Source organism: Pleurodeles waltl, chromosome 12, assembly GCF_031143425.1.
Source record: "Pleurodeles waltl isolate 20211129_DDA chromosome 12, aPleWal1.hap1.20221129, whole genome shotgun sequence".
Lineage (NCBI taxonomy): Eukaryota > Metazoa > Chordata > Amphibia > Caudata > Salamandridae > Pleurodeles > Pleurodeles waltl.
In genome coordinates, this window is record NC_090451.1 from 638,515,673 (window position 1) to 638,538,964 (window position 23,292).

The following is a 23,292-nucleotide window of genomic DNA, read 5'->3' on the forward strand; positions in this document are numbered from 1 at the left end:
CAATGCATGAAAGCATGGAATACAGGTGCATGCGTGAAAACAGTCTCAATATCTTCTTTTCAACCTAACAGTGCAAATAGCATACATACTAGGATACAGGTGCTGGTCTGCGCTGCCTTCGTGGACGTCTGTTTAATCAGGCTTTGAAGTCTGCGCAACTGAGTGAGGAGGGATCTGTGGATATGAAAAGGTTGTTTGTAAGGTTGCAAGGACGTGAATGACAACACACGCTTTTAATTCATATACGCAGGATGAACCAGTTATGTTAACAGGGATTTGTAAACTACAGTCCTTTGAAATATTTTGGAACTGCAAATTTGCCTACTTCAAAACAATTGTTACCGTGTGAGTGAGGAGCAGGAGAGGTCTTGGAGAGTTCAGCATCAGGAAGACCAGCCATGAAGAGGTCTCTGAGCGGAGGAACCCATGACAATGCAGCGGGTATTTATGACGATTATGGTCAGCGCCCCTTCCACTCCTCTCCAGAACAACACAAACAAAAACTTCCTAGGCTGTCGTTGATGTCCTAGAGAGTTTGCAAGACTACTTCTGGGTTTCGAGCTGTGCAGGACCTACACACAGTACCTAAAAACCAAGTCTGTGCAAGGGTTTCCTGCAAACCTGATCTAGCACCACGTGGTGTTGGCTCTTCACCAGGAGACCATGTGAATAAAGTAGATATCATGAACCAAACAACATCAGCACTGTGTGAGGTATGGAGCAATCCAGTGGGTCCAGTTTCCGGTTGATATGTTTAAATAGAGATTACAGAGCAGACAATCAGGAGTGGCGGGGATCATAGGAAGTGCGACTCTAGTGTAGTTCGGGTTGTTTAGTAAATTTAAATTAGTAGGTTAATTCAAAGAAAGACTTAACAACCAGGCTTTCCATTTATTAAAAAAGGAAGCTTGAGATATTCATACGTTTCATGTAGTCTACACTCCACATACCACTAGGACACCTTTGGAGTAACAGTTGAACTCTATAAATATATTAGCACACCAGTGTGCTCACTTGTCCTAGGTAAGGTGGGAGGCAGTGCACATGACTGATACGTTTCTGCTCACAAGAGATAATTGCTCATTTCTAGCCAGCACACCCCCTCTTCTATATGGAAACTTGCTTAAGTTACACATACTTTCTCTTAAGCTTACATATGGAGTTTGTTGTTAATCTTGGTTTGTTTGTCCTTAGAACACAAATGTAGAGTATCTAAGGGTTTCCCACTGTGTAAACTATGTCCCTTGATTGTCAGCATACAGCAGTACCCCTGTACCCCTTCATAACCGCCACACCCAAACTTTACACTAGGAGCTACTCAAGAGAGGGGATATGTTTACTCTTATCCAAGGGTCTCCAAGAGATACCCCAGGATGAAAGGGTAGCTCACCAGTAGCCTGGAAGTAGCTCCGTCAAGTGCATCCCAGCAAAGTATTTAATTCAGAGGATCTAGCATCAATGCAACATTTTGTGTCTGGTTAGCCCCGGGTGAAGTTAGAATCTGTGTGTAAAGTATCTTGCAACTGTGTTAGCTTGGAATGAGGCAGTGAGGTCCTCTAGACCTCCTATTCTTAGGGTCGGATTTGTAAGGTACTCACACATTATGCTTTTCCAGTTCGATAACTTTTTTGTGCAGCTCCTGGTTCTGGGCTGAACATGCAGCTACCCTGAAAGAAAAAGGGTGAATGTGCTTAGACATTAGGTGAATTTCCTCCGATCCTATGTAGAAAAACCTGTACACTGTTACTCAGCATGACGAGCAGGGAAAGATACACCCAACTTCAGTAAATGTGAAGAATACAATAGTCCATCAGTAATAAACTATTCTGGGGTTTTTATCAGTGAGGCTTCTTGCAGAAATATTCATTTACAGACTATTCAGAATCTGCTACAAGATTCCAGAAATACCAGAATCATTAAATCCTATAACTTCTCACTTTTCCAAACCAGTGCTCAGTGCCCCCCTCACTGGCAGTATGGACCTTATCAAAATGTTACAGGCAAGCAACTACTTTTTAGCAGCATGTGTTACAGGACTGAGCAAAATAAGCATGAAACAAAGTAAAACGGTATACAAGAGGAACAAAACTGGAGTAAAAACTGTTTTATTCACTTGTGCCGCACATTTTCTGAAAAACGCTAAATAGGACACTAATGAAACTTGCCAGTGGCGACTTTAAATAGTACAAAGTGCAAAATTATTGTCTCATACAATTACTACAATAAGTTAACAGGGAAAAATTATTTCACAAATTAAACATTTCATGTCAATAACATCAAACTGTCTCGGGGGGAGACTGTGTTCCTTGAACTTAATGGGCCTCATTATGATGGTCACAGTCGCAGTCGGACCGCTGCCAAAGTGACGGTCTGCCTGCGACATTCTGACCGTGGCAGAGCTGCCACGGTCGGACCTCCGACACCACCAGCAGACAGCCTGGCGGTCTTGGCGGTTGTAATCCTTCATGGCAGCACTGCTTGCAGCACTGCCCTGGGGATTACGAGTCCCCTTTTCCGCCAGCGTTTGCACGGCGGTAGCCCCACCATGCAAAGGCTTGAAGAAAGGGGTCCTGGGGGCCCCATAGTGGGGTGGAGGAGCTGCATTATTCATGCACTTGGCATGGGCAGCGCAGGGCTTCCCATGGACAGCACCATTGCGCTTTCCACTGCCCGAATTACGGGCAGCGGAAAGCACAACGGGTGCTGCTGCACCCGCCGCACTGCCACATTGAGCCCACTCCATTACAAGCCGGCGTCAATGTTAAGGCCCTGTTCACCGCAGGGCTGGCGGACGGAAATGCTGTTTCCACCCGCCGGCTCGGCGGTGAACTCCTAATAGGGCCGGCGGTGTTCAGGCCTGATGGCGGTACAAGTTTGGTGGATGGCCTCTGCTGCCAGCCAAACCCGTAATGGGGACCAATATGTGTTGCAGTGGTATCACCGGACCGGAAAAGAAGAAATGTGGGCGGGCAGTAAACACTTTCTTTTTTTGTTAGCACTGTCTACTTATTACAGATTGTTTAGAGAGTATGTTGCTCAGCAATAAAGAACAATGGCACAAACACACCTTTGTATCCATTTAAACTAATGAGGACCACACAACAAACTGGGTTATCTTTTGTGCTCTAAAGGCAGATTCTTATGTTAGCCAACTACATGGTGAACCTGAGAGTGCACACAAATCTCTGGCACAGGGGGAATCATCTACAGAAGTCTTACTTGTTGAAGTGGTCAGAGACGAAGCATCAAGGAATCAGTTAAGGCTGAAAAGGGTCTTCGGGGCTAACTAGGCTTGATCCACAAAGGTATTGAAAAGAGCATGTGGAGGCAAGGTTTTACAGTATTTAAATGTGCCTTGGAAAATGAATGACCTCCATAATTGTATACATTAAGCACAACTCTACCTCAGGATTTATGATATTGTGACAGCTCAAGCTGAAAGTAGGACCATGAACATTCTCACTGAGGCACACCTGCTTTTTAACATCTAGGATTCCAAATCTAATCTTGCTTTGCCCCTGAAGTTAGCAGTGGCTGTCACGCGTTTGACACTGCAGCTGTCTTGTCTTATTTGAACTGTATGGGTAGCCCTCAGAACCAGCTCCAAAGATATTAATGAACAAAACCCTTTCTATGACTGACTGCCATGCTTGATCAATCTTACATAATGATTTAATTCCTAGGAGATTATTTTAACTCCGAGATACAATCCCTCACAAGGATATTTTATAACTCTTCTACTGATCTCATATTGATCCACCACAACTCTGCCTCTTTGCCTAGCGTCACCCTTTTGAGTGGCACACTAATGCCAGTAAAAGGAACTAGATTTATTTCATTACCGAAGATGATTCCACAACAAGTGGACAGTGCTACCTACCACCAGTGAAAATATCAGATGACATAGAGCTCGCATAGCAGTTTCCCAGACCTATAATAAATTACCCTAAGGGTGTTAGGTTAAATAATGGACACCTATTCAGCTGTCCCTTGCTGCACTATTAGCATATGCACAGCTGCATGTTCACAGTGACACTTACGACAGGTTTCCCCAAGCAAGCATGGCAATGAAGCACTTCCCACACTATTTTCTTCACTTTCTCTTCATCCATAAACGGAGCATCCTGTTTCTTACGCTGTTTGCATCATCATGTGCCAAGACTCGGCGACAAAAGCAAGATTTGAGGACAGTATTGGTCTTCACAAATGGCATGAGAACAGTGCTGAGACAGGCCTCATTATAGGCGCAGCCATCCGTCCATGCATTTCCATGGTGTAACATGCTACACGTTTGTAATTGTGCTTGGGCACCTTAGATGGGGCATGAAACTCTATACAGATTTAACTACAATTCAAATCATATGCTCCTGTTATGAGCCCTCGCTGGTCTCACGTGCTGCACTCACCTGCTTTCCAGTCCATCTATGTACTCTTTCTTCCGCCGGCGACTGTCCTGGGCAGACTGTTTGTTTCGGATCTTCCTCCGAACCTTTTTCAGTATCCTCTCTTCTGCCTAGATTTGAAGAAGAGGCTACATGAGTAGAGATGAAGGGCATGTGCAGTTGCAGTACGAGTACCGAATCAAGCAGAGGGGGGTAGCAAGCCTGGTGTTCACAGTATGGCCGCCCTGCCCTCATATGACTCCAGGTTTAACATATTCTACAACTGAACAGCGTCCACAGAATCCCACTCCTTCTAGAAGGCTGCCGCCAGTCACTTACCAATTGCAGTCTCTCTCGCTTCGAGGACCTTGGGCCCTCATCCTCCTGCAAGATGAATGATCACCCTGAGCATCAAAGCCATACTGTGATTTCCACTGCACCCAATGCTTGACATGACCATGCTACCTTGTGATTTCACCGTCTTTCTCTCCCTCCCTCCCCCCCATAACCCCCCCCACCCCCCCCCCCCAGGATTTAAAGCATGTTTTCGATTCATCCCTCCAGCGCGGAGTGCATTTTGGTGGGCTGGTATGTTGGCTGTCGGCAACAGGGGAGTTTTTTTGTCATTTTTGGAAACTGAGTACGAGATGTTACTGCAGCTTCTCACCTGGCTGGATAGTAGTACCCCAGGTCTCATCACTGTGAATGTTGGGCCTTCCAGGGTTACCCCCCATGTATACCTCGGTCTTTTGTCTTGCGTTTTTAAAACTGAAGGACTAGTCAAGTTAAATATATTTGTATCCGTATTGGGGCAGAGGGTGAGGATGCTTACAGCTCTTGATTTTCGGTACGGGAGAGATACGTTACAGGATAGGATCATAATCTTTTTGCGCTTACAATCAATTTTACCATAGTGGCTTATTTCTTCATTAAAGAAATGCCCCATTTTTTGTACTGTTTTTGTCCCTCTGGTGGCCATTAACAGCTCTATGTTATTGTGGGAGAGAATCTCTCTGAGGCAAACAACATTAGCGCTCAGTGATCGATGGTTTCTCCATCTCATGTAGCCTGTAGCAGGAACAAATATGGCTCTATGGAATATTAACGCGTTGCTTCACTTGTCTGGTGCCAGACTACTCCTGCGTTTAGTGTTGAACCTGATTGCTAAACTAGAGCAAGCACTCTATCCACAAGCAGCTGCATCTCAGAAATTAGGGCAACCACACACTCGCACACAAACATGCAGTCCAGCACTCCAGCCTGCCGCACACAGCCACACTGACTGACCAAACCAACATGACCAAGTGCCAGGCCGAAGAAATCACTCAATCTGCACCCGCTGACATGCCCTGAAGAACTGCACCAGACAAAGGCAGGTCTTCTTTTGCACACAAAGATAATGGCCACCTGAAAGATTGTTATTGACACAACAATCAAACACTGGAGCAGTCCAGCAATACCATCATTAACACCAGACCATGTCAGCAGGTAAAGAAGTACTCCCTGACGACACACTACAGCTACATTAAATTCTGTCATTCAAACACAACACTGACCGGCGCCATTATAGTCAAACTGAATAAAAAAGTACCACCGCCTCCTGTATAACGCACTTGTCAAATCTCCCATTTCTACAGAAGGGTGACTCAGGTGAAACTTGTCGCTCTTACCCACAACACTCAGACAGAATGTGTAGGTATCATTAACTCCACCATGGGGTACCACACTTCCCCGCATTTTTACTCCACTGGGTACTTCCCCTTGCAACCTCTTGTAATATGGTACGTATCTTCTCCCACATCGCATCCATGGGGTACTCCCCACGCCCCTCCTCACAAAAAGATACTAGTCTTCCTCATTTTAGCACAAAAACGTGGTATTCCCCCATAAAAATGATCACGTCAGTGTACTACTCTTTCACAAGTTCACAACAATACACTCATACTCTAAAATCTCCTAGGATGGCCTACTACTCTCCCCAACACACACAACAGCACGTATGTGCACAACTCAAAGCAGGTGGGTACCACAATGCCTTCCTCCAAACTGCTAACTAAACTCCAGATGGAGTCGAAATGCTCACGCAGTACTCCCCAAAGACCTAAAAGTGGATAATTTACATTTTGCAATCCACCTTGCAGTACTGAACATTCAGCACAACATAACCATTAACAAACTGCAATTCCCAAACAACATAGTCAGGATGCATGAAAATTGCTCAACCTGACACATGCATTACCAATATGATGTATATGGTGCATGTCAATATGCACGAATCGCCACACAAACTAATAACCATCCCATTTAGTGGAAATCAAGACGTGTTTTAACAGACACTCATATAATAATAACTCCATGAATGCCAAAGAACCCCACTGAATAATTAACTGAATGGCATATTTTAAACATTGCAAATAGACAGATCCCAGGCAGGCACTGTTTTGATTTTATATAACTTCAGAACACAGAATAAGCCCAATTTACAAAGTCTCATTTATTTTCCAAAGTCCTTGGAGGTAGTCCTACCTCTCTTTCTAAATTAACTAGGACGACCTGGATAGTCTTTCTTAAATGACTTCAGCCTGCCCTAATCAGACATCAGCTAACCACTCTCCATCATAACGTCCAAGTCTACATAACCTTGTAATCACGGGGAAGCCTGCATTACCCTGACAGACCCTGGGTGTAATCTAATGCAAAACCAAGGAAGTTCTCTGCACGGATGGATTTGCGCAAACAGTCCATATTAAAACAACTAATTTTGGACAGGCCAATTCAATTAGCAAAGCAACGTTTCACATAATCGTGTCCATTTACGCAGTTCCACCACACATTGTGGATATGCATGCAAATACAGTCCATAATCCAAACCAAAGATAAGTCATAAGAGCTAAGTACATACAGTTCACTGTAACAATTTTATTGCATAACCCACAAATTCATCAAAGTGAATGGCATTTGAACCCATATTGTCCTTGTTAAGAAAATCTTTTTTTACAGGTGACCACCATAAATCAATACCCTGTAGTCCGCCTAAAAGTAGCAAAGCATCCAGTCGTGAGGTTAAGGCCAAAATCCAGTCTGTGTAATGCCCTCCACAACTGCTGTTTATGACAATTATCAATGTTCTGGAGGCAAGCTCCTTTATAAACAAGGTTGATGCATTTCAGCCAATACCTTTGTGTCCTCTTCAGGACTCAACAAGATTAAGACTATATATTTCACATACATAATGATTACAAATCAAGTTGAACACTGCTCCGGTTTGGTGTTCGGCTAGGATTCTCGCAGGGCTGGGACCAGAGATTTAAGTTTGCGCTCTTGAAAGTAGTGATTAGTCCTGTCATTTTGCCTTGCTCAGATTAATCACTGCACCTTGCAATATGGGTTCGCTTGTAGAAGTGGATTTTTGATGGGACATTATACCTACAGTCAGCTTGATTTTTTATCAATACCTGCGTGACATATACTTGACCTTGTTGTGCCCTGAGGAGGCCACAATGACATTGGCTGAAACACATTGACCTGTTTTTAAAGGAGCTCACCAATACCAGAACCTTGATGATTGTAATAAATAGCGATTGTGGATTTCATTACACATACTGACGGTTTTTCCACCTTACCCTCAAAACCGGGTGCCTTGCTACCTTAAGCGAACCACAGATTATTGCGTGATACTGGTATTATCGGTCAGGACCTGCTCCCAACTTCCCAGGAGCTCAAGTGAAAAAATTCTCTTTTCCTTTTGTAACATATTTGCTCTGTCAAGGACTGATATCTTAAACTAATAAGTCACTTTTAAATCCATTACCAGTCCTCTGGACACTGCTCTTTTTTACATTATATTCAACAGTGAAGCAGAGCTCATAAAACAACATTGCTGACAATATATCTACCACCTAACAACACCTCTTTAGGGATAGCGCCCACATGTGACTAGAAGTTAAGTAGTGCAGCTAATTTACCCTCCGAGCTCTCCATGTATAGTGAAGCAGGATTGAGCTTAAACACAGTTAAAAAATCCTGTGTGTACACACGGGGAAAATGTTTCACCTCAGCTCTTTCATATTTAACCCTTGGTTTGACACGCCTCAAACCTGGCCCCAAAAGAAAGACAGTATGGTGCTGGGAGGTGAGTGGTGATGGTGTTTTTCAAACAAAATTGCAACTGCCTGCCAAGTTCTGAAGCTCAGAGATCACGAGATGGAAGGATGGTACTCTGTAGTCAAAATGTGTAGGACCATGCATAAATGTTAGCAACCCATGCTCCGTGAGAAAGACGTGTTTCCCAGTCCTACCTGCTTATGAGGGGCAGAGGAGTATTTCTTATAAGGAAGTAAATTACTTCTGCAATGGTGTCAGTCAGACATCTATACGACAACATGATGTTTTGTGAAAATATAGCCAAGGTCTGTAATTTTCTTGAAGGGGAGATTTTTTTGGGGCCAAGAGGAATTATTTGCAAATGCTATGTATTGAGCAGATGAGGAGGCTGGCCAGTTTGCGGCTTTAACGCCGTGCAAGGTAGACCCACAAACATTCAGCACAATGATGCACCCAAAGTATCATGCATTGCCCAGCCATCTCGCTCCGAAGATGACAATACTGTAGGTCAATCAAAGATGCACTTAACATCAAGGAGGGAAAATGATACTTTCATTAATGTGAGTAAGCCGAAGCATGGAGGCTCTGAACTACAGGGCCTGTTGTAATAAACAGTAGGTTAATTTCTGGGTGGCAGCAAATCCTCTTGCTTTTGAGGCAAAGTTCCTGGCACCACGGAAGACGCAACAATGTATGCTAGCTCTGAAGCTCCAGTAGCGTGTTGGAGTCTAAGCAGCAACTTCAGCAAAGGAGTGCCGGGGGCTCGGGCTGGGAAGGCGCTATATTTTTAAATAATGGCAAATTAGTGGCTTTGGGCTTGACAGACTCTGAACTATTAGAAGAGGGGGGGGTCAAAGCTCACCTAAAGCTTTTAAATAGAGGGATCAGGTTCAGAGGAATTTGTTTGATGTCTTAACCTGCTTCAAAATCCCCTAGCGATGACCCAACCCAAACCCAAGAGGTAGGTTAGCTAGGAACACTACTTACAGCACAAACGTGCCCCTGTCTACTTCTTTACAGTGAATAGGCTGCACCACTGCATTGATGGAGGGGCTCTAAGCCTACTTTATACCTGGAGACTGGCATCTCAAGCACTTAAATGGATAGCCAGAAAATGTCTGTCTTCACTTCCCTATTGGCTCTAGGGTGCATGCTCCTACACAGTCACAAGTACTAGAGTTGTGAGTTGTCCCCAAGCACAACACACACCTGTGTTACTTCGAATCCCAACATTGCTTGAGGCAGTTTCTGGGCATGATGCAAGACAAAAACAAAAAACTGAAAAACTATAAGAAATTGTAAAGCAAAAAACAAACTTGTGTCACTGGTCCTGATATACCCATCTGTGGTTGTGGTGTATACAAAAAGGAATGGAGGACGTGGGTTGGACTGTTATGGGTCTACAAAGTCATTTATAGGTGACATTAAAAGTGCAATGCTTATTATTATTATATTTGTACAATTGGGTTAGAAAAAAATAATATAACAGCGCAGTGATTTTAAACTTGTTTTAGACACCAACTAGCTCTTTCTAATTAAGATAAAAACCAAGGAGCTAATTTTCTTTAAAACAAAAGGAAAAAAGAGTTTCTTCCATAATAAAGGGTCTCTGTGATCACACGCATAGGCTTTCTGTGCCTACAAATGATAAAGTGCTGCTTGAACTTCTTACTGAATGGGTTTACTGTCTGTATGTTTAGTTTAACACATGGGTCTTTGTAGTCTGCCAACCCTTTAAAAGGACCTCCCTTAGTTTCTTTGCCGATCATAAAAATACAAACAAGAGGCCTGCTGATAGTAAAACAACTAACACCCTTAATACTCCTGCTGCTACTTCTCCATCCCCTGATTTTCTCTGTTACAATGTCTCTATCTCTCTCCCTCCCTCTGTCTAGCTCCCTCAATTGCCATGCATCCCCTATCGCTATGATATTGTTATTGCCCATCCAACTCCTCCCTTCCACCCCCTTATTCATTTTCTGCCCATACCTTGGTAAGGGGTAGATTGTTTGGCAATGCAACTCCTTCTTGAGATAGCAATCTCTTCTCTTCATCCGTCAGCATGAGCTCTGGATACTGCGCATGACCAAAAGAGAACACAAAGCATTATTCAGCACAAAACAGCCTCTTCCGAGTAAAGGCCTTCTGGGCTGCTCTCAAAGAGCCAGCCTTTGTCAGGATCTATGCGGCCTTGAACAATGAGCTGCACTGACACCGAAACCCTGCACCATATTATTCAACTTGTTTTACTGGATTGTCTTGCTACATTGCCATGCACCACCCACACCTGAATTTTTCAATCATGTAACAATTGCAGTTTTTCAATAATGTACTAATGCTGGGCAAATGTTGTTTCTTATGTAAAACTTTAGAAATTGAGAAATTCAAACACAAATCAGAAGGCAAAGGGTGGGAGCGCACCTACCAGAGCTTCCACAGCCTGCAGCTCAGCAGCCGTCATTATTAATGGCAGCTGGACTGGCTTCGGCACAGAGGTGACCGGGTGAGCTGGCAACTCATGGACCATGCGGGGCTCTGGGACCAGTATGGGGGTGTTCCAGTCATCTGTAATTCAAGAGAAACAAGTGAGGCACCAGAAACACTTATGAAGTTGTCCCATCGTGTTTTGATTTTATTCCTGGGGTGAGGGGGACCCTACTATTTTTTCACTACTGAAGTCACTGGAAAATATAATGGTTTGTTGAAAGACTTGTCTCCGCTTCCACACCTGTACATGGACTTGATTAATTCATTTGTCTGAATAAATATCACTTTATAATTACAAAACATACTGGAAATCAAGACGTCTGGAAGTTAATCAATCAATATAGATCTTGAGTATTGGATGCAAGAAAGACTACGTTTGACTTCTCTATACTTTCAAACTATTTATGCTATGGACTGCTAAACTAACATTACAGCCACTGCTCTGTCCCTTATATTTATGGTTGACGAAACATAAGTCTGCAGGGACCCTCGGCAATCAAAATGAACTTGGTAATCATTCAGTCAAAAGTGCCATTGATTCTCAAATCATGTGAAACCGTTGATTATGGTCATAAATTCGAATGACAACAATTTCGAATTTATGCTATGTGGGCTGCATGTTTAATCTCAAAGAGAGTATATGTATTCATTGAAAAACCCACCTGAAAAAACTGTTCCCAATTTTTTTTAAAGGAACCACTTCTGGCACAGTTTTCAGTTAGAAAGGTTTTTGCTAGGCAGTCGAAACAAACCTGAAAAATGGATTTCATTCAATTTTATTTGGGTGGCTGACATTCCCCTTCCTGTTTTTAAGGAGTGGTTCTCTCCTTAACCCCCACTTCTTTTTCTACTTATCCTTCTTATATTTTTACCCACTTTTAGTCCTCCTTACTGTCCCTACCAAATTCCGTGCTAGCGTTTCCAGAAAGCTTGCTGAAGCAATCCTACTGTGCCCTTCATCTTTCATGATTCCCTTAGCAAAATCAGCCGAATCAGGTTTCACGCTCTACGCGACATTTGTTTCTTTGGGCCAACAATGTGCAAACAAAAGAATGACTATGTGGCTTGTGTATCACTGAAGGAATAAAGGTATTAAAAAAAAAAGATTTTTGGTATTTACCGGTGCTGATTCCCCATAGCCTAATCATGCTGTGATTAAATTGCTATCCCCAAAGGTTTATGAAATCCCACTCCAGGAAACAATCAATTTTCTTTTCCTTTATTTCACCACACAAGTACACAGCAACGCGTTTTGACTGCAGTAGTCTTGATCACGCCATGTATAGTCCTTCTTTGTTTGTTCCTTTTATATCCTCCTTCCCATCTAGCCATAATGAGGCTGTGTGAAAATTGAAGTTCTATTTTGTCTTCGTGTTTAAAAACAATATATACATTTTTTATTATCATTATATTTCATTATTTCCATCATTTTGTTGCAACCTCCTCATATATATTATATATTGTCTCGTTCTCATCATATTATGTCAAGCTCTAAGTGGCTGTTTGACATTCTTTTCATTATGTGTAGTTCGTGGAATTACATGCTATAAGATATTGTGCTCTCAGATGGCTGATTAGGCAGTCTACCCTCATTATATTCTAGCAAACTGTTGTATTTCATCGAACAATTTTCAGGCAGGACTTCTTTCATTTTTATTCATCCTTTGATCCATTTTACTTACTTGCAATTTGATCTTCTCAGTTCCAGCTTAAAATATATATTTCTGAATGTGTTTAATCTTGTCTCAGATTATTTTTCCTTTTTTCCTTATGATTACAAATGTACATTAAGTTCTTCATCCGCTTTGAGTCCAAATGGTGTCCTTGTTCAGAGCCTTATAATGCACCTTGATTCCCATCTTCGGAGTGTTTGTTCTCTGTTTCCTCCTCTTTCACTTTTTTTCACATGTGCAATGGCATAGTATTTCATACTTGTCCAGTTTTCTTCTGGATGTTGTAAGTAATGTTTCTCAAGTGCATAACTAGTGTCCTTGTTTTGTACCGCTCTTATATGTTCTAAAATTCATTCTTTTAGTTGGCATATTGTACTAACAAACTACTTCTTTCCACATATGCACTCAATGACATTTATCACATATTCTGTTTCACAAGTGATCCTTTGGTTTATTTTTGTTTGTTTCCCGTTATATTCTTCAAAGTGTACTTTATTAACTCCAATTTTACAAGCTTTGTATTTATTACACTTCAGAAAGCCATTGTTTTTGATTCTGCTAAGCCGTATTTCTTGTGAAGGTTTTGAGAAGTGGCTTTTGACAAGCATGTTCTTCAGTGAGGGTGCTTTGTTATAGGTTATAGAGGGATGTATTCCATCTTTGTCTCTAATGTCCTGATCTTTGTATAGCAAGTTCTAATACTTTAAAAAAAAAATTGAATAGCCAAGTTTTCCTTACTATATTCCAATATTATTCTTATTTGTTCATTGTTCTTTTCTTTTTTTATTCTGACTAAGAGTGTGTTTCTTTTCAGTTTACTTGCTCTTTGCATTCCTTGATTTATATCACTCTTCTTATAGCCTCTTTGTAAGAATTTTTGTTTCATTTTTCCATATTGAAGTAACATCTCTTCATCATTTGGACAAATCCACCACAGTCTTAGAAATTCTACATATGGTACGTTCTTTATTAAATGTTTTGAATGAAAACTCTTTCCATGTAGTATACTGTTTGTCGCAGTTGCTTTTCGGAAAAGAGTTGTTTCTATTTTCCCTCCTTTCATGTATATTTTCACATCCAAAAAATCAATTTCAGTTTTACTCAAATTGCATGTAAATTTTAGGCCTTGCTCATTTACATGTAAAATCTCAAAGAATTGCAAAAATTCTTCTTTGGTTCCTGGCCACATTAAAAATAAATCATCTATGAACCTAAGCCATAGCTCAATCTTCTCTGCATATATTTGGTTTTCCTCTCTCCAAGCTATTTCCCTCTCCCACCTACCCATGGTGAGATTGGCATAGCTTGGAGAGAATATATGTATATATGTGTGTGTGTGTGTGTGTGTGTGTGTGTTATGAGGGTATCCTGGCACTAAGCAGGTGTGTGCGCCTAGCCCTGCCTATGGGAGGTTGGTTAATTGAAAATCCAGGTCATCAGCTTCTTGCGGAATTCAAGAAGAGATGTGCAGGCTCTGATGTAGAGTGGTAGGTCAATCCACGTTTTAGGAGCGATGTAAGAGAACGCCAGTCCTCCTGATCTAGTTCTGTGCTTGCGTGGGATGTGTGCGAGAAAGGATTCCAGCAAAGCAGAGGTGCCTGTGTGGTGGGTGAAAGGAGAGGTGACTGTTCGGGTAGGTGGGGCCTGAGTTGTGTACTGCTTTGAAAAGGTGTGTGAGGCGTTTGAATTAAACCTGTTTGTGTATCCTGGAGCCAGTGTAGTTCTCTGAGGTGTGGTGCAATGTGGGTTCTGTGTGGAAGGTTAAGGATGGGTCTGGCTGCTGAGTTCTGGATGGTCTGTAGTCTTCTAGTTAGTTGCTTGATGATCATGGCATAGAAGGTGTTCCCACAGTGCAACTTGCTGATGACTAGGACATGAGTGCCAGTTTGTCTAATATTGGAAGCCATTTGAAGATCTTCCTCAGCATCTTCAGGGTATGGAAATAAGAGGCAGTGATGGCGCTGACTTAAGCAGTTATGTTCAGTTTATATACATTAAATATACATGTAACATTAATGCATCAGTTAAAATAGTGATAATATTACCTTTAGTAAATATAATATAAACTTGTTCGAAGCCCGTGTTTGAAACCAGCGCCATTACATTTACTATATTTTCCATTCTTAACAATATTTTTCTTAAATTTATATTTATATTAAATTATTTTTCATACTGTGTTGCCACTGTTTTATAATTACATTAAATCTTTTTTTAATATGCTACAAATAAAGAAGTAATTTAGTTTACTTCTTTCTGTGTTGATTTTCATCCTATTGTCATACTGTTACAATGACATTTCATATACTGAGTTGTAGGTGAAATAAGATTAATAAGAAAGCAAAACAGAGTCTAAAATCTAGCCCATAATAGGGTTAAATGTATTGGCTATTAACAACAAATAAAATGAAATCAAGGAAAATGGTAAAAGGAAAGCGGAGCTCTTAAAGTTGGTGTCAGTTGGAAATGGTAATGTTTAATGAAGACTGCGACAATTCAATACCAATGTGATTATGCTTTACAACATCCTTACTGGCTGAAAACCGGATGTGAAATGTTGTTACTGTAACATATCCTGATGAGGCAGTAGTCTATAGTACAACGAACACTTCATTGTGCAGTGCCAGCTACTTGAATGCACCATATCTTTGGCATCTCTTAGTACCACTGGCACAGGCATGTTTGTATTCTATATTGTGTTCATGGAGGTGAGGCGGAACGGCATTTTGTATTCTGTATTGTGTTCATGGAGGTGAGGCGGAACGCCATTTTAAAATTTCAGATCTGGCCTGTCCCTCCCTATTTAACCAATTTATATATGACAGATTGGGGGTTATTCTAACTTTGGAGGAGTGTTAATCCGTCCCAAAAGTGACGGTAAAGTGACGGATATACCACCAGCCGTATTACGAGTTCCATAGGATATAATTGGACTCGTAATACGGCTGGTGGTAAATCCGTCACTTTTCCATCACTTTTGGGACGGATTAACACCTCCTCCAAAGTTAGAATAACCCCCATTGTTTTTCTCTGCTGCTGACAGGAAAAAAGGCTGTCATTCCTAACACACCATTTTTGATCTGATCACATCTATTTATATTGTGTGAGAAGAGGTCCCCAATTTAATATTCTGTCAGTGAACTTGTGTTGGCCATGCTATTACAATCATTTCTGGTAAAGGTTGGATGAGTCGCTATCGGGCACTGACTAGAAGTGTTTTCTCTCATCTTTCTCTCTTGTTTAGGCTATCTGAACTCATCATCATTTTGTATTTTTCTGACCATCTGCCAGTGTGTTTGAAGGGACAAGCTAATGAGATTTGCCCAAGAGCACATAGACTGCAGAGGTGAAGCTGAGGTACTACGGCTATAGTATGCTATTTCAAAAAGGAAAAGAGAGAGTGTTGCCATTTTACATACACTGTACAGGGCAATGCCTGCCAGTGTCCCTCAGTGTGTGGGGTACATGTACATGGTCTAGGGAAGCACAGAGTACGCTCATCTGCTGGTTAGTGGGCCTATTTATGATTTACTAGGATCCCTGCAGAGCAGAAGTGGTGGTAGCTCTTCCATTCCAATGCGAGGTCGTAGAGAACCGCTTTACTTTATACCCAAGGATGTTTAGTGTGTTCAGATTACCAGGAGGTCTGTAATTACACCACTGTATGCTGAAATGCATCTCTGCACTTGGGAAAAGTCACCATAGCACTTACTCACAGTGTCTGATGGTAGGACACACCTTTCTCTAAACTGATTTTACTCCACGCAATCTGACTTCTTTGTTCTCCAGACCACGACCCATTACGAGTCAGATGCAGTGGTATCCCTTATCCTGCTCTGCTCGGTTACCAGGTTTACCATATGATGGAACGCACCTGGTAAAACAAAATATGTTCCCTTTTACTAAAAACAAGATGGAACGTATAGAGAAACTGCCCAGAATCAGTGAAAAGATGCCAGATTTCATTTGCTATTGCTTGTCCTGCATGTTTTCCCTAAACTTGGAACCAAAAACTCATGATGCCTAGTAACTGGGTTAGCTACAATCCAAGACCGTTAATACTGGCCTATATCCACCTCTAAGTATACAGCATCTCATAATGATGCTCCATAAAGTGGTCTCCATTTTGAATAGACAAAATCTACAATTTGCAGCACAAAATGGAAATTAGACATAAGGCACTATACCCCTGATGCTCACTCTTATACTCAGGAGTGTCAGCAATATGGATGGACATGCTGAGGGTGGGGTACCGAAATACACCTAGGAACATCTCAGAAACTAGATCCAATGACAACCTAGGCACCACTCATTGTCTCTATTGTACTGCAATGCAAAGCAGGTGTAGGAAATTATTTCAAAAGAGGATTTACACAGGGAGGACCTCCTCTCAGAGAATGCTTTTAGCGTGCACGATCATCCCATTTTCAGGTCTTGCTACAGACAACTTTAGCTGTCTAGTACAGCCCATTTACTCAATTCTTCGGAACAGTAGGTGGTGATCTTTGGGTCAGTTCTTCCAGCCGTTGGTTTTTAGGTCCTTTTCGTGTTTTTCATTGCTTGGACGGCCTCTCCATCATGGTCATTGTCTTATCAGGATGGTTACATTGTTTCATTTGAGTTCTCATAACTTTTATGTGCATCACAGTCCTTTGCTAAACCACAGATGTGACATGTAGCTTGAAAACAAGTGTTTTTTCTTTGCTGTATTTACTTTGCTGACAGAGTGACATTTGCTACCCTTTAACTGCCCTAACAACATAGAAATCTGCCTTCAAATATTTTGGCATGATCCTGTTTTGTTCAATTAGCTAACCTAAACAAGTAGAGGGTGTGGGTGGGCTTACTTAAGTGTAGCAATGTTAGATGGGAAAACTTATACCATTAGTAGGAAGTTCAAGAGATTTGTGTTTGCAGAAAACTGAAGTGATTGTGATGTTTTTACTTATAACACCAAAAAATATGGAAACGATTCCAGTCATCATTGGTGTAACAGGAGTAAACAAAAAAAGATACATGACAACTTAATGCAGACAGGCCATCAAGGTAGGAAGGTACGAACAGTGGTGACAAAACACAAATCCCACACAGACGCCATTTTTGATACAATGCAACTATTACAAATATTACTTGGATGAAACTGAAGGGACTAATGCTGACCCTTAAGCAAACGTGTTGCAACCCTGGAGTGAGGTTCATTCTTGCCACAGCGTGCATGCAAAATAAAACCAACCCTGGCCACACTACCCACCTGCTAAGAACCAGCAACAGAAGTGCATGGTTCACTCACAGTGCTAAAATATCCTGAAAAACACACAAAGGGCCAGATGTAGCAAAGGTTTTTACCCATTCTGTGTCTATGGGAAAAAGTGTTCGTACATATGGCCCAAAGAGTCTTCAGGTGGATTTTGAAAAAAACACTACAATTGAGCAGTCGAGGGGTCATGGTAAGGGTGCAACCAAAAGTGGAAAGAAAATCAAAAAGTAAATATACTTTTGGCACATTGTGTGTGGGCGCAGCCTGGGAGTGAACCATACCACAGTGCCTCGGTGCAATTTTAGACAGTGATGTAATATTTAATTATTTTGTCACGCATAGCCACTCAGGAACGCCATTTATTAATAGTGTCCTTCCTAGTACCAGGAGTAAATGAGTTGGCGTACAGCATTTATAGTGTTGCACTAGCCGTGTACACACTTATCCTTTTTATATGTGTACCTCTTTCATTGTGCACATCCCAGCTAAACTTTAAAACGTGTCTACTGAGCTCAGTGACGTGTACACTCGGCAAAAATAATAAGCAGCCCGACAGAACAGTAAATACATTTATAGTTAACTTACTCATCTGGTGATACTGCTCAGTACTACACACCAGATATTAAAATTAAATGTAAATCGATTAGAATTCTTTGAAGTTACTTCTGTTTTGCCAACAGTGGCCGAAGGAAGTATTAGCATCACTAGTAAAACACAACCATTTCATGGCAAAAAAATACATTCTTTCCCTGAGTTACCCTTAAATATGTTGGTGTTTCTGTTTCCGGCGTTAGGCAAAGGAGCCTCTCCTAGGCCCATCCTTTGCTGTTAACACAATACAGTTAAGGCAAACCCCACCCAGTCGTCAAATGCAGCAATCAGCAGATGAAAGGTGTCACAAGCTCAACTGCATTCCATAGGCAGCGACTCACTTTCATCTGTTTGGGCTCAGTTTCTTTTGTTGGAACTGCTTGCAAGTTATGCAAGACAATGCAGACTGTGGCAATTCGTATTTTTTTTTTTAGAAAAACAATGCAGCCTCGCATAATCCCCGTCACCTTGCGTAAAGGTGATTTAAAGGTTACTTGGTGGTGCAACTGAAGGCACACCGCCAGCCGTGCCCCAACGCCTTCTCTCAGACTCCTGCCAATCACCAAACCACAGATTCAAAGTCCTAAGGGAAGGTACAACTGGAACTTCTTTTTTTCCAAATGCTGTAAATCTAAAGTGAGGTTTTCCTAAGCCCGTAACTGCTTTGGAAGGCTAGCTGTGGCCCTCCGCAGCCCATTCACATGGAGCCGCAATGTACTTCCTCGGTCTCAAGGCTGCACCCTATCATGATCAGGCATGGAACGGCTGCAAGATCCACACTCTATCTTTACTCATCCGTAAAAAAAATATATAGTATTTATGATCCACTGAATGTGGTACAGGATGAAAATCAGATGTCCTGCCCACCCCCTATGGATCTGTGAGAGACCTGAAGGAGCTGCGGTTTGGTCTTTACGGATCAGTAAGAGATGCTTCCCAGTGGGACCCTGACTACACTGGACAACGTTAGCAAAACAGCTCCAAGGCTGCCCGCCTTGCTCTTTAACTTCCCTGGGGCACTGATCTAATTTAAGGCAATGAAAGACAGGAGCACAGATGTATTGGTAGTCCCTAAAATGACTTAACAGGTCCCTACTAGATCAAGCCCAGAGGCTTATCCCCGTCCTTTCGAGAGGGTCTTTAAATAATCCCAGCATTGCTACATTTTGCACACTGACCTAGCTGTATGGAAATGATGCCGTCGCTGTGGACTGCCTCCCTCTTGATGGTACCCAGGGTGCCAATATCAAATACGACCTCGTACGGCGCTGCCAATGCTTGTTCTGGCTGGCTTGTTTCACTATGCTGTGGACTATCTGGTCGGTGGTCGTCAGAGATGCCGCTGTCGCTCTCCGGCGATGCCATGGGGGTGCCCGAGCTGTACACATCGTTTGGGTTAATCATCAGCTGCAGAAAGTCGTCAGGCTCATCTCTGTCTTTCAAAGCCTAAAATCAGGGCACAAAGGTCAGGAAACATATATTATAGTCAGCAGAGCCAGCAAAAAGCAGGGATTTCAAGCAAGGCATGGCAACACAGCACTGATCCCTTTTCTATTATATACACACCCTGGCCATCCCATTTTTTATAAGTAGCTTTCATTGTGCGAATTAAGTAGGGGTGTAGACTTCTGTGAAAGAGTGTATGCAACTAGTGCATGTGTGTGTGTGTTTTTCAGAGTCTGCTTATGTATTTAACAGAAGGCTCCTACAACGACAGTAACAACTCTTTTTGTTTTAGAGCTGATTTGAATAGTGTTCGTAATTTTTGTTTTATTTTAAAGCCAGATATATATATTTTTTTTAAAGGCATTACTTGGGTAATCTCGCCACGAAAGTAACAATGATATCTCAAAATGCAGAAACCTTGTGCAATAATTTTTTGCTTAACAAGTACATTTCTACCCGGGCACCACTAGTGGAGACGCTTAGGAAAGAAAATATTTCATAATCACTATGGGAAATCTCTACTAAAATCTAGAGAGAACAGATTCTTCTTATTGGGCAAAATTCTATACAGCGAATTCAGAGAAAATGTGAAAATTCACAAGAGGCTGTTGTCTGAAATTTAGGCAAGGCAGAGTTAACAGGGTCAGGCATCTTGCTTTGCTCTTGCCTGACCACCCTCTCAGAGGCGCCCACTGGCATAGCAGTGGTGCCATGCGCCCAACTGAAAGGGAAATGCGCCCCCTCACTGCTTTATATGTAGTAAAACACGGCAATTATCAGTGTTCAGTAGGCTCCTCAGTCCTCTGGCCTCTGGTGCCGTTGAACCTGCTGCACCACTGACAGCTACGCCACCGGAGGCACCTGCCTGCTAAGAGATGAACAAGTCTTCCGTGTGGGCCAGGTTGCCCTCTGGGCTTAACTGATCTTTTGTCTGACACCTGCCAAGCAGCCAAAACAGGCTCCTCGGCTTTCTTTTCCTCTTCACGCTGCGCCTTCAGGAGTTGCAGAGTTCACCTTCCCTGGTGTTCTCCCCACTTAGAACATCCCTTTTCACTTCTACCCAGCACGCACTTTATTACCAGCCCATGGCTAGCCTCTGTGTATTCGCCCCAACCTGTCCAAATGTAACTGCCGCAGCTGTCCCCAATACTCGAGCCGCTAGCCTGTCCAGTAGTGTACATCCCCAGTGACAAGTTGGAGTCCCTAGTGGCACTGGACAAGTCTGAGAGAAAGTTGGTTAAGTTTAGACCTGGGAATGACAAATATTAAATCGCAAGAATATGCACAGATGCTCGAGTTTCCCAATAAAACCATTGAAAATGTGACCTGCCACAAAGCCATCCAGCTCCGCCTGCCCAGGCTCCTTGTGGGTGTCCTCGTTTCTGCCTAGGTCATTTCTTGGACTTGCCCTGCTTGATTCATTTTATCTCCCAGCCCATCGCTAGTCCTTGCTCCCGGTCCATCTTTTAGACCCTGACACCAGCCCATCTGTTTGTTCCTACCCCTAAACCACCACTTGGAACCGACCCCCAATCTGTCGCTCTGCACCTGCCCTGCTCCGTTCAATTAAACCCGTCCCTTGCCCACTCACTCCCTTCTACACTGTCCAACTCGTCCCAAACCTGTGCATTTGCAGCAGCAGCACCAAGACGAGCTCCATCCGCCTGCGCCCACCGCTAGCCACAGCCAGTCCATAGTACATGCGCTGCACGCAGCCTTACCCGGTTTTCATGGATGGACCACTCCTCGAAGAGCTTCTCGGCCGCAGCCTGGTACACATGTTCAGACAGCGGGAAGGTGCCACTCTCTGCGTCTGGGAACATGCTGCTCGAGAAGAGCTCGTCCTGCTGTCCGAAGAAGACGCCCAGCAGCTCCTCGTTCTCGTGCTCCATGGTGGCACCTGGAGGGAGGAGCGCGAGCCAGAGTTAGTAAGGGCCGCGGTGCACACCTGTTGAGCACATCAGAGTCTGGGATTCAGGGTGGGAGCTGAGGGGAGGACACACTCGGAACCTACTGGCGCGACTGAGGCCCATTGCTGAGAGAATCTGGATTCCCACCGGTGACTTGGAAACCCTCTGCTGGCTCTTGGTAAGTTACACATGTTCAAGTGTCTGTGGGAGTGACAACACAGAGCGAGGGGTGGCGCAGAGAAGAACGCGCAGTGCGGGGCAGAAACTCGAGCGAGAAGCACACACATGTAACAACACAGGGAGCGCGGAGAAGCACATGGGGCAAGAAGTATAGGAGGCAAAAAACATGCAGCCCGGGGTGGGCATTTGGGTGGGGCACAAGGGGAAGAGAAGTGAGCTGGCAAAAACATGGGCTATCATGAAGTGTTTAACCAAACAGGAAACAAATCCCTAAAAGTGAACAATGGAAGGACAGAAGACAGCCAATCCGAGAGATGCTAAAGAGCCCAAGTTACAGGATTCGGATACAAAAATAAGCTAAACAAGCCATCGAATAAGAAGTAATCAAAGAAGAAGGCGTAGTATCAATGATTTCCAAAGTGCAAGCCCACTCTTATTAAAAAAAAAGTACTCCGTGCTTCGCTTAAAATGTATCCTCATCATGAATTAGTGTAAACCTAGGGTTGGCAGGAGTTAATTCACAAGTCACATTTATGTAACTCGCTAATATAGACACACTCATCTGACATACTGGCCACGCATCTCCACGAAGTAAGAGTCCACGTGTGATGGCAAAACCATTGGCAACAGTTTGGGAAATTCACCACCGGACTTAATGAAAGTGATAGCATACGGTGCTAAAGATAGGCTGTGCACTAAACAAGAGTGAAATGAAATGAGAATGTCTGTGGCTCAGAAGAAAAGAAAGATAGACCCCAACACACTTACTTTAGCCTCAAACCCTCAACCCCCACTTATGTCACAGTAAATACTAGAGTGTGCTTTGTCTTCTACAATTGTAGACAATCTACAAACAATTAACTGAAACTGTGCAGCTAACCAGTATTGTGTGTGGCGTGGAACCTAGGGTAATACATAAGATATCACAGATGAAAGGTAGGCATGTGTCTTCGTAAAGCAGCAGCTCGCCATATTGTAGTTTAAAATTAAAAAAAGCCAACCATAATATGCCTCTGCAAAGCTCCAGTGTAGCAGATGTCACCACACCAGTCCAAGCCGCCGTGCCATTTGCCTCAGCATCCCCACTGCCATAAAAGTCTGGCACAGCACCACTGAGGCCACCATCTTGGTGACAGTGCTGAATGGAGCAAGTGATCCAAAATAGTGCTTCTTTTCTGCCAGTAGCTGCAGATGGTGAGCCTTAGCACTCATTTTTGGGAATCAGGACGTATTTTCCATCATCAGACATTGACCCAGATCAAGAA

At 42.8% G+C, this 23,292-nt stretch overlaps 2 protein-coding genes across 3 annotated transcripts in view; one reads left to right on the forward strand and one right to left on the reverse strand.

Moving 5' to 3' along the window:
• The window catches only part of CREB3L4 (cAMP responsive element binding protein 3 like 4), a 36,410-nt gene that overhangs the window by 8,315 nt on the left and 4,803 nt on the right, over nucleotides 1–23,292 (reverse strand). Inside the window, exons 2-9 of one of the 2 annotated variants that reach the window (XM_069218157.1) lie at nucleotides 21,659–21,837; nucleotides 19,670–19,937; nucleotides 10,912–11,051; nucleotides 10,476–10,562; nucleotides 4,722–4,766; nucleotides 4,407–4,513; nucleotides 1,599–1,667; nucleotides 90–174 (exon numbers count right to left, since the gene is read on the reverse strand). In XM_069218157.1, the coding sequence (XP_069074258.1) occupies nucleotides 90–174; nucleotides 1,599–1,667; nucleotides 4,407–4,513; nucleotides 4,722–4,766; nucleotides 10,476–10,562; nucleotides 10,912–11,051; nucleotides 19,670–19,937; nucleotides 21,659–21,829 (972 nt within the window). In that variant the 5' untranslated portion in view covers nucleotides 21,830–21,837. The remainder of the gene's footprint in view (nucleotides 1–89; nucleotides 175–1,598; nucleotides 1,668–4,406; nucleotides 4,514–4,721; nucleotides 4,767–10,475; nucleotides 10,563–10,911; nucleotides 11,052–19,669; nucleotides 19,938–21,658; nucleotides 21,838–23,292) is intronic. The other variant, XM_069218158.1, reaches the window with a different exon arrangement.
• Nucleotides 21,856–23,292, forward strand: part of SLC39A1 (solute carrier family 39 member 1) — a 61,460-nt gene continuing 60,023 nt past the window's right edge. Inside the window, exon 1 of the mRNA XM_069218163.1 lies at nucleotides 21,856–22,025. The gene's annotated coding sequence lies outside the window, so the exon portion shown is untranslated. The remainder of the gene's footprint in view (nucleotides 22,026–23,292) is intronic.